We start from the raw sequence: 13,399 nt of genomic DNA, 5'->3' as shown, positions 1-13,399 counted from the left end.
TATAATATACATATATATAATATACATACAATGTATAATATACATATATATAATAATGTAATATTTAATGAAGCAATATTTAATCAATATTTAATGAAGCAAATAACTTTTATTAAGAATTTCAAAAACAAGTTTACATTTCATTTTATTAAATTTGAATTCATTTAAATGAATGAAATGAATATGCATAGTAGACAATTAAATTGTTAAAGAGCTTTTATTTTTTTTTAAGTTTTGTAATATCGAACTAAGATATAATTCATTAATTAAAAAAATATTTTAATAAATTTTTTCTAATATTCTTGAAAAGATTGAAATAACAAAAATTGAAATAAAATAAATTTTTAAATTACTATTTATAAAATATGATTTTTAAATTATTATTTAATAATTGAAAATTATTGTTCTGTTGTTTAAATCAATTTCGTATACAATGTTTTAAAAATATAAGATTATTCATTAATTGGAGATTTCGGAATGATTTTATTAACAAGTTATTAACAAAAAAACACTAGCTAATCATAGAACGCATAGAGTTGAACGCATATAGTTGAATATTATATATTATATATTATATTGAATATTATAATTTATTTATTGTTCATAATATAATTTGATATAATTTTGTATCGAAAAAAAATATTTATTATATTCAAATATATATATTTCGTTATATATTGCTTGAATTTATTTATGGTCGATTGGCGGTATAGTCAATGCTATGCGGTTTGATTAGGTTAGTGTTTTTTGTTAATAACTCGTTAACAAAATCGAAACGAATATTTTTCCAAAGGAAAATATTACTATTAAAATTATATTAGGAATCTCTAGTTAATGAATGTTTCTATATTTTGGAGACTATATATAATTAATATAATATATAATTATAAAAAAAAAATCTTCAAAGTTCTAGTCTAGAAATAAAGTTTTAAATCCAATAAAGTCTAAAAAAAAGATATATGTTTTATTTTCAACAAGAGGCAGTCAGAATTATCAAAAATAAAAAAATTTGAAACATAATATTGTCAAGATATTTTCTTTAATAAATATAAATATATACAATGATATAATATATAATATATATATATATTAATATAAATATATTAATATAAATAATTAATATAAATATATATATATATTAATATATATATATAATTGTATATATAAATATATAAAAATCTAGTATTATTAATTCTCATATATGTTTAAAAATAAAAAATAAAATATAGTTTTATATGGTTTTATATTATTTTTTTCTGCAATAGGGAATTTTTCTTGCAACTCTAAGCTCGAATTGAAAATCACATTATAAAGCTAAATACTGTGGTGAATGGTATAGATTTATTGATCACGATAAAATGGCTGCAATTAAAACGAAGAAGCGTAAAGTTTCTAAAAAAACAAAAAAAGCATGGCGTAAATATACAGATACAAAAGATGTTGAAAAATTTTTGGAAAATTCACAATTAGAAGAAAGGTTAGGTTCTTTCGCGATTCACAAGGATTCAGAATTGTTTAGTATTTCTACAGCACCTGAAATACTTTCAAAGCAAAAACGTCGAGAAATATTAAAATTGAAAGAACCACGATGTTTTAATATTTTAAAACCTCATACAGCTGTTCCAGATCCAATAACAAAAAGAAACCGTGTAAGAACTAAAGATGAAAGAAAAAATGCATTAGTTTTAAAAAAAGAAGCTATCAGAAAATCTCAAAATATTTTGACATTAAAAGAAAAGTTAAGATTAAAAAACAAAATGATTGCAGCAAAAAAAAAATTAAATAAACCAAAAAGAGGTGAATTTAATACAAATATATGGAAAGAAAAAATTATGAAAGACATTAATATTGATTGGATGTCTTCGGACACAATTAGACATACATTAACATATTTTGGAATAAAAAAAAAGAGAGTACCTTCTTCTTTACACAAAAAACCTTCTAATATTCCAGCAGTTGAAGCTCCTCATCCAGGTATATCTTATAATCCTTCATTTGAAGATCATCAAAAGTTATTACATGAAGTGGCTCAAAAAGAAATGGAACTTATAAAAAAAGAAGAACATCTGAACAGAGTTACCACAAAAATGTTCAAAAAGGTATTATTTTATTAATTAAATTTATAAAATTAAAAATAAACAGTTTATGTATAATGTATAATTATACATAACATACGTAAAAAATAACAGTTTATATTTTAATGTATAATTTTATTATACATTAAAATTATATTCTAGGTTTCACCTAAAGAAAAAGAAAGTAACTTGATAAAAGAAATGTCAGAAGGTCTCAAATTAGAAGATAATCAAGATTTTAATGAAGATGAAAATAATGATCCAATAGTAAAATCTATAAATCCAGCTGTTAAAAATAAAAAAAAAACTCGTGTGCAAAGACGTAAACAAAAAGAACAGAAAAATTTGGTACATAAAAAGCAACAAGAAAAAGTAGAGAAAAAAAAGATTTCAGATATATATAAATTAAGATTATTAGATAGACAGTTAGCTGCTAAAGAAAAGAAAGAAAAAGTATTACAAGAAAAGAGATTAAAAAAGAAAATACTTAAAACAATGGGTACTAAAACTCTCAGTAAAATTAAATTTGAACCTTTAGAACTTGATTTTAAATTAGGTTCAGAATTAACTGGAAATTTGCGGAATTCTGAACCAACTGGTAATTTATTGAAAGATAGATTCAAATCTCTTCAACAAAGAAATATCATTGCTCCTGCTAATATCAGATTGTAAGTATAAGATACTTTATAATTAAATTATAAAATCATAGAAAATCATATAAAATTATATATTTTTCAATTATACATATATTTATTTTAATCACATTAATTTTATATTTTTTTAAAATAATTTAAATATTTAAAATATAATTTAAATATTCATATTTCTATGTGGCGTGCATGTGTATGTAACTGTTATATATTTTTTTATAATTTCTTTTTATCAAATATTTAAATTATAATGATATATTTTTTTGTTACAGAAAACGAGACAAAGCTAAAGTAAAACGTTTTATAAAATCAGATCATAAAATTGATGTGATGAAAGTAAAATAATTTATAATATATATTTTTAATAAATAGGTTAAATAAAAAAAATAATAAACTTATTTAATCAAATATCAGATTTATCTCTTGAGATCATAAATTTTGTAATTTAAATATAGACAAAATAAGCAAATAGATGGAAAAACACAGATATAAGTCAAAAATTGAATAATCAGCAAAATGTCTCGAATGAATTTATTAAGTGTTTTGGATTATTTTAACTCTATGAACGAATATATATAAAATATATAAAAAATATAGTATAAAATATATAAAAAAAATATAAAAAAATATATAAAAAAAAAATATATAGAATAAAAATATATAATAATACTTACTTTAGCGTTTGCAATTAGAATCGAAAATAAAATTCTTATTTGATTAAATGATTTCTATGAAATTCAATTGAATGAAAGAAAAGAATAAAATATGAGATATTAATATGAAGTATTAATAGTCGACACATGCAAAATAGACGTCGAGTTTCATTTTTCAGCGTTAATAGTTTATAAATGAGCAAAAAAAAGAAATGTAAGTGAGATATCATATATTCAACAAAATACATAAATTTAAGCATTAAATGTTTAATTTGATAATGTCGAAAACAATTATAAAGTTTTCAAAAATTGATAAGTATAGCGACGAATACTTAAATACTTAATATTTAAGTAGGCAAAAAGCTAGGTACAAAAATAGGTATCACTATAATATTAAATAATATTGCTTATATTAGAAAATAAAATATATTAAAATATAATTATAAATATAAATATAAAATCTATAATGTAATATATTAGAGTGTTCCATAAGTTTCTTTCGCATCATACTAAGAATGACTTTGAGTGGCTATATTTATATAAACAGATTTATTTATTTGTCGTCTATGGTATCTTTTTCAGTCGTCTCAAAACTTTTTTAAAGTATATTTTGTTGATGACACAGTATCTTTTAAAACTTTTTTTTATATTATTCAATATAGATAGCCAAAGGAAGTATTTGTGCTATGTTATGCTTCATTGCTTTAAAAAAAATAATAGTGCAAATGATACTGCAGACAAGATTTGTACCGTTTATGAGAGTAGTGCTATGATTATTACGACCGTCCGCAATTTAAGAGATTTAAAGTTGACAATTTTGATTTGAAAGATGGAGACCGCAGCAACAACGAATACGGATCTTATCAAGGCCATGCTTGCTGAAAATCCGTAATATAGTATATAAGATATAATGAATGTCATTAACATTCTCAGAACAACGGTACATAATCACCTGATTAAGATAGGATATATCATATGAAGTTTGAATTCCACAGCTCTTGATGGAGACTGGCCTTAAAAACCGCGTCTTTACGTGCGATTTATTTCTCCAGCAACATCATTTCTTAAAGAGATTTGTCACTGGAGATGAGATTTGGATTTTGTATCAAAATGTGCATCGAAAACGCATTTTGTCCAAGAATAATAGACCTTCAACTGTCGTAAAGCCTGGACTTCATCCGAAGAAAGTTCTTTTGTCCATTTAGTGGGATTGGAAATGTGTATTCTACTATGAACTCCTTCCGCAAGGTGAAACCATCAATTCTGCTAAATACTGAGCTAAATAATGAGCTTGATAAATTGAGAGCCATAGTAGAAAATTGAAAGCTATAGCAGAAAAATGGCCAAAATTATCGTTTTTCATCAATAACAATGCAAAACCGCATGTTACATTGACTGTAAGACAAAAGCTGTTACAGTTTGATTGAGACGTTCTATTGCATCTTCCGTACTCAGATCCATCCGACTATTACTTGTTTCTGTCGTTAAAAAATTCTCCATGATAAGTTTCAATCCGTAAGTGAAATAAAAATTTCGCTGAATATTTTGCAAGCAAGCCCCAAAAATTTTTGAAAGAGGCAATAAAGGCTTCCTGAGAGATGGAAGAAGATGATAGAGGAGAACGGTTCACATATAATGCAATAAATCAATCTTAAACAATAAAAATTGTATATTCATTTCGTATCAAAAAAATAAAGAAACTTATGGGACACCTAATATAATTGATATATAATGAATCGAAAATATATTATATTATTTATGTAATATAATTAATAATTATTATATAATTAAATAATTAATATATTAATATTAAATTGGAACGGAAATGGTTAAATTCACGGTTATAAAACTTTATGAATAGTTTTCAAAATAAATTATATTGGAATGATATTAATACAATCAATGTATATACAAAGTTTAGTATATAAATAATTTAATTAAAAAATCAAAAGTAGAGTTATTATAAAATATAATATCGATAGGATATTAAATTTAATATTAAAGTAAAAATTGATAAATAGAGATATTGTTTGTAGAAATTAATAATCAGTTTTAGTTTTCTTAAGTATGATTTAATGAATAGGCAGTTGATTCATTGAAAGTTGTTAATTGATGGCGCAATAAATTATATAATCAATATACATATATTAGAGAATTCTCATAATGACTTAAATGTTTCTCAAAATTATAGTGACATTTCTATCATTTCAATCCTAAAAAATGATAATGATAATAAATATGCTCGAAGTACTATAATGTTACTATAATGTACTATAATGTTACAATTGCAATAAGGTTTATTATGAGATTAACATTTGTAAGAAAAATGAAATAATAAGGGATTAAAAATTCAGCTTTGTGTTCCAAAATTCTTTTGTGACTGTTTTTTCAAATTGTTCGCGTTCGCACGGAAGATGAAATATGTTACATGTTCATCCATAATGAATTGAGATTTTCGGAAGCTCTATTTTTTAGAAAGCATCTTATTTATATTCCAACTATAAACAATTTACAACCAAATACTTTATGAGAGAGGATTATAGAATGGAAATCATTACTACGAGTTTAGAAATAAAGAAAATTTTATGATTTCTCTAATTTAAATAACTAAATATTATGTTCGAATATCATTAAAGATTTAAGGAAGAATGAATTTCCATTTAATTGGTAAGTATATCAAATATTATTTGTACATAGGACGAAAGCAAACTTATAATTACTTTTGATTAAGATTGGATTAAGTTCGCAAAGATCAAATGTTGTTAAGATGAAAATTGAATAACAATTATGGAGATAATGGAGATATAATTCTTAACAAAATAATTCTTAACAAGAATAATAGAAATTCAGTTTTTATTATTTTATTATTTTTATTATTATTATTATATATATTATTATTATTTATATAAAGAATGGATGAATCGAAGAGTAAATTTAATCTGTTGAAGAAGATTTCTTGTTAAATCTTGATAACAATTCGTACTGATTTTTAAAGAATTTTTTAATGATTTTAGTGATATCATATTATCGATTTTACTTTTTTTATTGTAATCTTTTTTCAAAATTAAATCTTCAATCACTATTGTTGGATTATGATATTCAAAAGCTGATAAACTGATTCTTGGGAATGTAGTAATTTAAAATAGCGCTCAATTTTTTTTTGAAGTTATATGATTTTTAGAATAACGCATTTTTTCTATTTATTATATATTTTTATGCTTAGATTTGAAGTCATTTATTTTTCTTGATCATCAATCTCTATCTTTGAATGAATTTTCGTGATCCAGAGATCTAAGGATAATGTTAGATAAAATCAATAGGTCGGGATAAAGTTATTTAACTAAAGGGTAGTTGCAAGCAACTTGGAATTAGAAGATTTACATTTAAGATAAATTAAACAAGGAACGTAAGAAATTTACGATGGAATTAAATATTCATGCTAAAGAATAATTTAAAAGAAAATTTCATATATATACTTATTGATTGGAACAAATCGATATTGATGTGCACTCTATGATGGTCACAACTTTCATGTTTCAAATTCTGTAAATTCAATTCTGTGACTATAAATAGGATAAAAAATAATTTTCTCGAATATTAATGACATTTCTTTAATGACTAAATAAGATAGAATAAGAATTGAGAATCAATGTTATCTCTTATTTGGAATAAACGAAAGATATTTAAGATATCTTTAATATTCAAAAGATATCACTGATAATCAATTCTTATCCTATCTCTATGATTTGTTTTTCTTGTTTATACATTTGTCGCGCATAGACGAGGAATATAATTGAATACATCATTCATTCAAAATTATAATGTATATTGACTTTTTAATATAAAAGATATAGATATTTTTGATTTTAAATTTTTATATGCGTTTTTTTCGACAATTCTGATTCCACATATCCTTCTCTTTATTTTCTTTTTATTTTTTGCTCATAAATTGCTATAATAAATATTTTTAATTTGTATTATTTAATTTTATCTTTCTTTTTTTGTATTAATTAATTTTATCATTAAAAAAATATTTTAAAGTATATAGTTAATCATAAAATATATGATAAAATTTAATCAAATTTGAAAATAATTAAATTCTCGTATGCAAGATAGTGTATGTTTTTAATTGAATTTATTTATATATATATAATTTTCGAATGACTTAACAAAGAAGGGAAATAAATATGAAGAAGTAAACGCAGCATGTAAATCAACGATGGTCAAAATCTGGCAAAGAAATGCCGAATTTTGATTTAAAATGAAAATGAATATATAAAATTAAAATGAATATATAATTTTAACGACAAATACTAAATTATTATTATTGTTATCATTAAGTAATTTCATTCAAAGATTATTTTATTTATTATTTTCCGATTTAAAGAATTACTAAAACTGCAAATAGTTATTATAGTCCATTGATATTAATCCATCCATTATATATTTTCGCTATTCAAAATTCTATAAAATATTGATTTCTACAAGATATTAAAAAAACATCAAAACATAAGATAATCATTTTTTAAATAATTACCAAAATTTTATTATTAATTATTATTTTTTATATTTTTTTTATATTTATTAATTATAATTTTATTATTAATTATAATTATAATTTTTAATTTATTTATTATTATTCTAGAAATATGTAATATAAAATTATACATTTCTATTTACATATTTTTATCTTGTGTAATTAATTGCATAACAATAAACAATATATTTTTATTTATTTTCTAAAAGATTTGAATACAATCATGATGATTATGCATTATTTAAATTAGATAGATAGTTATATTAATATTTATATTTATATAAATATTATATTTATATAAATTAGATAGATAGATAGTTATAAATAAACATACTTACTAAAATAATAAAAAAGTTGATAGGAACAAAAAATATATTGAATGATAGATCTATCATTCATCTATGCTATCATAAACAAGATTAAATTTATTGATTATATTAAAAAATAGCTAAATTCATTAAGTAATAATGTACATTTCAATAGTTATAACCTAATCACACTCTTAATATTCATATTTTTAAAATTTTTACATCATTTATACATTATTAAATATTTCATATATATATTTAAAATTTAACTTTAATATATTTTAAATGCTGGCAAGATAAAATTAAGTTGTAATATGTGTAATAACATTGCTCAATAAATATGACCAAACCAAAAAAAAAACCGAGGAAACGAAAGCCAAAAATACATGATCCTTATGCAGAAGAACAAAGAGAAATTAGAATTAAAGCGTTAAAAGAAAAAAGACAAAAAATAATAGATGAAGTTAAACTTTCATTAGAATCAAGAAGAAGAGATAAACTGATTCTTCAAAATGCATTTTTTGATAAAGAAAGTAAACTCCGAAGAAAAGCACTTAGGGATTCTCAAAAAGAAGGAAGTGAAAAGATTATGTTAGAGGTGCTAAATATATATATGCAATTCTTTATTCTAAAAAATATTCTTTCTTTCAAAGAATATTTATTTTATTTTCCACTTTAATATTCCAATATTAAAAATATTTATACAGTTTTTTATACAATTATATTAATATATAATATAATAATTAATAAATTGAATTACATTAACTTTTTTTTACATTAAAAAATAATTGGTTCAATAATCCTGAAATAGAAAAGAATATGTGTATGCACATATGTGAAATATACAAGATTATTAATTTTTATATGTAAAATTAAATTTAATATTATTATTAATATAAGATATTTATTATTGTATAGATATTATCATTATATAATGTTTTTTTTTTAGATTTTCAATCACGTAAAATTTTTTAATTAAATTTGCAATATTTATATTGCAGATTCGCGAAGATTTGAGTAAAATTATCGAAACTGGTATAAAATGTGTATACACATCTGTCATTATACCAGAAAAGATTAAGTACGATGGCCGATCAATTCTATCAATTAAAGGTGTTAAATATAGATTGAAAAATAATTTGCATATTGTGGGTTGGGGAAAAGAAGCAGTTACAATGAGCTCAGCATTCGAACGAATTGTCGGTAAACAATTAAGGAAAGGTTGGTTGGTGGTGCCAAGAAAATCCATTTTCATGATGTGGAGTTTCCCAGAAGCGTTTCCTCCTTTGAATAGTCGTATTACTTACATTGAAGCTGGAACTGATGGAAATCCTGATGAAAAATCAGTGAGAGCTACGAGACAAATTATAAATTACGTTAAAAAATTGAAGAAGAGAGATTTATTGATAGTTATGCTTTCACAAGGAATTGATGATCTTCTTTGTTGTCCCCGAGATAGTATTACATTAAGAGATAAGCTTAGAGTGTTAACTAGATTAAACAAAGCAGAAGCAACTCCTGAGGAAATAAATATTGTAAGAAATAAGCTTTCTGCAATTAGAGGTAAGAAGATAATATTTTTAACGATAAATTTTTTAAATAATTTAAATTCCATTTAGAATTATTAAATCAGTTGAATTAAATTGTAAATTCTTAATTATTAAATACGCGGATATGACAGAATTGAAATTAATTTTTATCCAAATAGAAATAATATTTATATAAAATAATTATGTATCTGTAATATGAATTCTAAGCATTAATTGATTAGATATTTAATTAATTCAAATAATCGATTAAATTATTTATATAAATAGTTAGTTTTTGATTATTTTTATGATTAAAAAAAAAAAATAAAAATATTTTGAAAAATTGTAAAATAATTAAAAAATAAAAATAATTTTTATATAGGAGGTGATTTAGCACGGTTTGCTTATCCAGCAAGAATCGTGATATTAATCACATCAAACGTTTCTGACAAACCTATGGCTCATTTATCAGGTGGACCATGCGTATACGATCCAAAATCTGAAAAAGCTTTAGAAATATTAACGAAGTACAAATTGATCGACAGAGTACCGTTAAGTATAAAAGAATTAGTAGAAGAAACAGTTCCGTGGATTATGGCAGCTGATAAGCAATTGGACGCGGATAAAAATTATAAATTTGTTCGTGAATTTGTGATAGCTTGTAACGCAGACGCTATGGAATGTATGGCCATGGAAAGTTATAAATTAGGCCTGTTTCCTATAAAACTTAATTCAACTTGTTTCGGAGATATCCAAGAATTTGCTCGAGAATATGTTAAAATGACGTCGTTGATGATATTAGCAGTCGAAGGAAAAATCAATAAATTGGAGATGTGGCAGGAAATGAGAGATAGCCCAATTTGTCCTTTGACCGATGAAAAGGTGAATGAAATATTTCCCGCCAAAGATAAATGGGGTTTGGGATTGTGTCTTTTATTGGGTGGCCGACCTACTGTTAATCTTTGCCCTACACCTGGACGAGGTGGACCTAATCAAGAACTAGCTCTGTACTTTTCGTTATATTGGTATTTGCGTACACAACAATATCCAATTTTGAGAGGGTACACTGTTTGGTTTTTGGGTGGTAGCTCGTATGGAAAAGATGGCAATTCTGACGCGGTTGGTGCGTTCGGTTATCAGAGTCTGAGCACCGATATTTATCCAGAATATGACAAAGCATTTAGATCATTTCAGAATGCTTATGCGACATGGTGGAAACTGAATGAGGAGAGACGCGTTAATTCTAAGATGATGGTAAATATCAGAATGTCAAAAATTTTATTTTTTAATTCTAGAAATATGATAGATAGATAGATAGATGATAGATGATATGGTTGATTATACATTAAACAATATCTGATTATAATTCATAATAATAATTTTATAATATAATGTCTCAGATAATGTTTTATTTTAATTACATTCGATTTTCATTTTTATTTATAAAAAGATGTCATCTTCTGATTTTGATGATTGTTTAATATGTTGTTAAAATAGCCAAAAGAATTAAGAAAACTAGTTCAAAACCAAGTAAACCAATGCAAACTATTAACAGTTATATGAATTTTTAGTTAATTTTGAAATTAATATAAATTAATATTAAAAAAAGATTTATTTAATTTCATGATTTATATTGAGTTTAGGTTAAGTTTTGGATAGAAGTTGGATAGAAGTTAATTTAATAATTTTTAAATAAATAAAAATTTAAATAAAATATTTCACAACACTATTTAATGTGATAATCTTGACAACATATTAAAAAATTATCGAGATTGGAGAAAGATATTTTTTTATAAATATTTATTTTTAATTATTCTATAATTGGATTCAAAAGTACTTAAATATTATTCGAAAAAATTTATAGATTATTGGTTAATGTTTGATTATAAATGTTGAATAATTGAATAATATTTATTCACAGGAAGCACAAATAAAAATGAAAGAACTTGAAATTACAAAAAATAGATATGCCGATATTCTACCTGGTCGCGCTTTAGCTAACAATAATACTAATTTATTATTCCTGAGCATTAATGATGAAGATGAATTATTTGAATTGAAAACAGGAAATTATTATACATTTACAAACGTTGGAGATCTTCACATCATACGAATTGTTCGTTTCCAATGTAATTGTGATAATATTTGCCACGGACATGAAGAAAAAGTATGCACTGATTCGGAATGTTTAGTTTTTCAAACATTATCAGCAGAGACGCGTGCAAAATTTCAATATTGTTGTCGTCTTGGTTCACGAAAACATTAATGATATACTTACTGATTTTTGTAAAGAACGTTTTGATTTATTATCACTAATAACTCGAATATCATTTCCCAATTTTTCATTGTGTTAAATACAATATTCTTCTTTTGTACAAAATTATCTTTGCAATTTTTATAAAATTGATTTATAAAATACAATAAAAATAGTAAATTTTTGATAAACTCTTCAGAATTTTATTATTTTTACAATTCTTACAATTTTAAAAATTTTAAATTACATTAAAAAATATCTTATAAATATTAATATATTATAATATAAATATATTAATTGTGTAATGTAAATATATTATTAATGTAAATATAAATATTAATGTAATATATGTAATATATGTAAATATATTATTAATATATTTATATTTATAATATATTTAAAGATAATTATAATGAGTAATATTCAATATTCTTATTGTTATATAAATATTATTAAAATTAGAATATTATATATATTATATTACTTTCGCATATGCATATAAATGTATGCATAGAATCATTTTATTTTTTTAAAAATAATTTAAATAAATTTTTTAAAAATATATTCTACATTTTATCAAAAACAGTATTTTAATAGAACAAATAGTTTTGTTATAACGAATTCACAAACATATTCTTTATTTATCATTTTTTTTGATATCTTTTAGTAATCCTTTCAAGTTTGCAAATAAAAATCATTGAAATATATTATTTATACTATTATTCACTATTTTAATGATTTCTTAGTATTTTGAATGATTTCTTAGTATTATCTGAAAAATATTAAAATAAGTTTAATTGCCATTGTATAGATAACATAATGTTTGCTTTTTGAAAAAAGAAAAAAGAAAAATTCTTTAAGTGATATTTATTGTGATCTATCTTATTCTTTTGTTATTAAATTAGGTACGCTTTAATATTATTAATTTCTCCTGTTGAAAGATATAAAAAATTTTAATTAAACATTATAACTACTAAATCTTTCCTCGTAAAATTCAATATATGATATATTTTATATCTTTATAAAACTTAACTGAGTCATTAATAATTTATTACAATATTTTATGTGCCTGTAAGCAATTAATTAAAAAGAAAACAAAATTAATAAATCTAACTCTATGAAATTTTTATGAGTATTACACTTAAATATTTATTTTTAAAATAGTATCAAGAAAGTTGTTGTAGAAATAATAGAAAATATTATTTTTAATTTCCTCTTTCATAAATTTAATTAAAATTAATATTATTAAATTAGTCACATAGAAATTAAATAATTATATAAATAATTATTATGTAAAACTTTAATCGAAATAACCCATCGAAGAAAAATTTCTTATTCTATCGTGTAAACTTTCATTAAAGACGAAATGATTTCTATTGAGCAATCAGTTTTT

General features: G+C 22.2%; 2 protein-coding genes across 2 annotated transcripts; both read left to right on the top strand.

Annotated features, from left to right (window-relative positions):
• Positions 1 to 1,250: 1,250 nt before the first annotated feature.
• On the top strand, positions 1,251 to 3,121 carry LOC102676616 (ribosome biogenesis protein NOP53). The gene is made up of 3 exons (XM_006623544.2): positions 1,251 to 2,099; positions 2,238 to 2,743; positions 2,998 to 3,121. Exons 1-3 carry the CDS (start codon positions 1,359 to 1,361, stop codon positions 3,068 to 3,070), a joined length of 1,320 nt encoding a protein of 439 aa, XP_006623607.1. The 5' UTR covers positions 1,251 to 1,358; the 3' UTR covers positions 3,071 to 3,121.
• Positions 3,122 to 8,484: 5,363 nt separating this feature from the next.
• LOC102676485 (glycerate kinase-like) lies at positions 8,485 to 12,122 on the top strand. The gene is made up of 4 exons (XM_006623543.2): positions 8,485 to 8,821; positions 9,225 to 9,786; positions 10,135 to 11,006; positions 11,674 to 12,122. Exons 1-4 carry the CDS (start codon positions 8,564 to 8,566, stop codon positions 12,016 to 12,018), a joined length of 2,037 nt encoding a protein of 678 aa, XP_006623606.1. The 5' UTR covers positions 8,485 to 8,563; the 3' UTR covers positions 12,019 to 12,122.
• The last annotated feature ends 1,277 nt before the right edge of the window (positions 12,123 to 13,399 follow it).

This window comes from Apis dorsata, unplaced genomic scaffold, assembly GCF_000469605.1.
Source record: "Apis dorsata unplaced genomic scaffold, Apis dorsata 1.3 scaffold_901, whole genome shotgun sequence".
Taxonomy (NCBI): Eukaryota; Metazoa; Arthropoda; class Insecta; order Hymenoptera; family Apidae; genus Apis; species Apis dorsata.
This window is presented reverse-complemented; position numbering and strand designations above follow the sequence as displayed.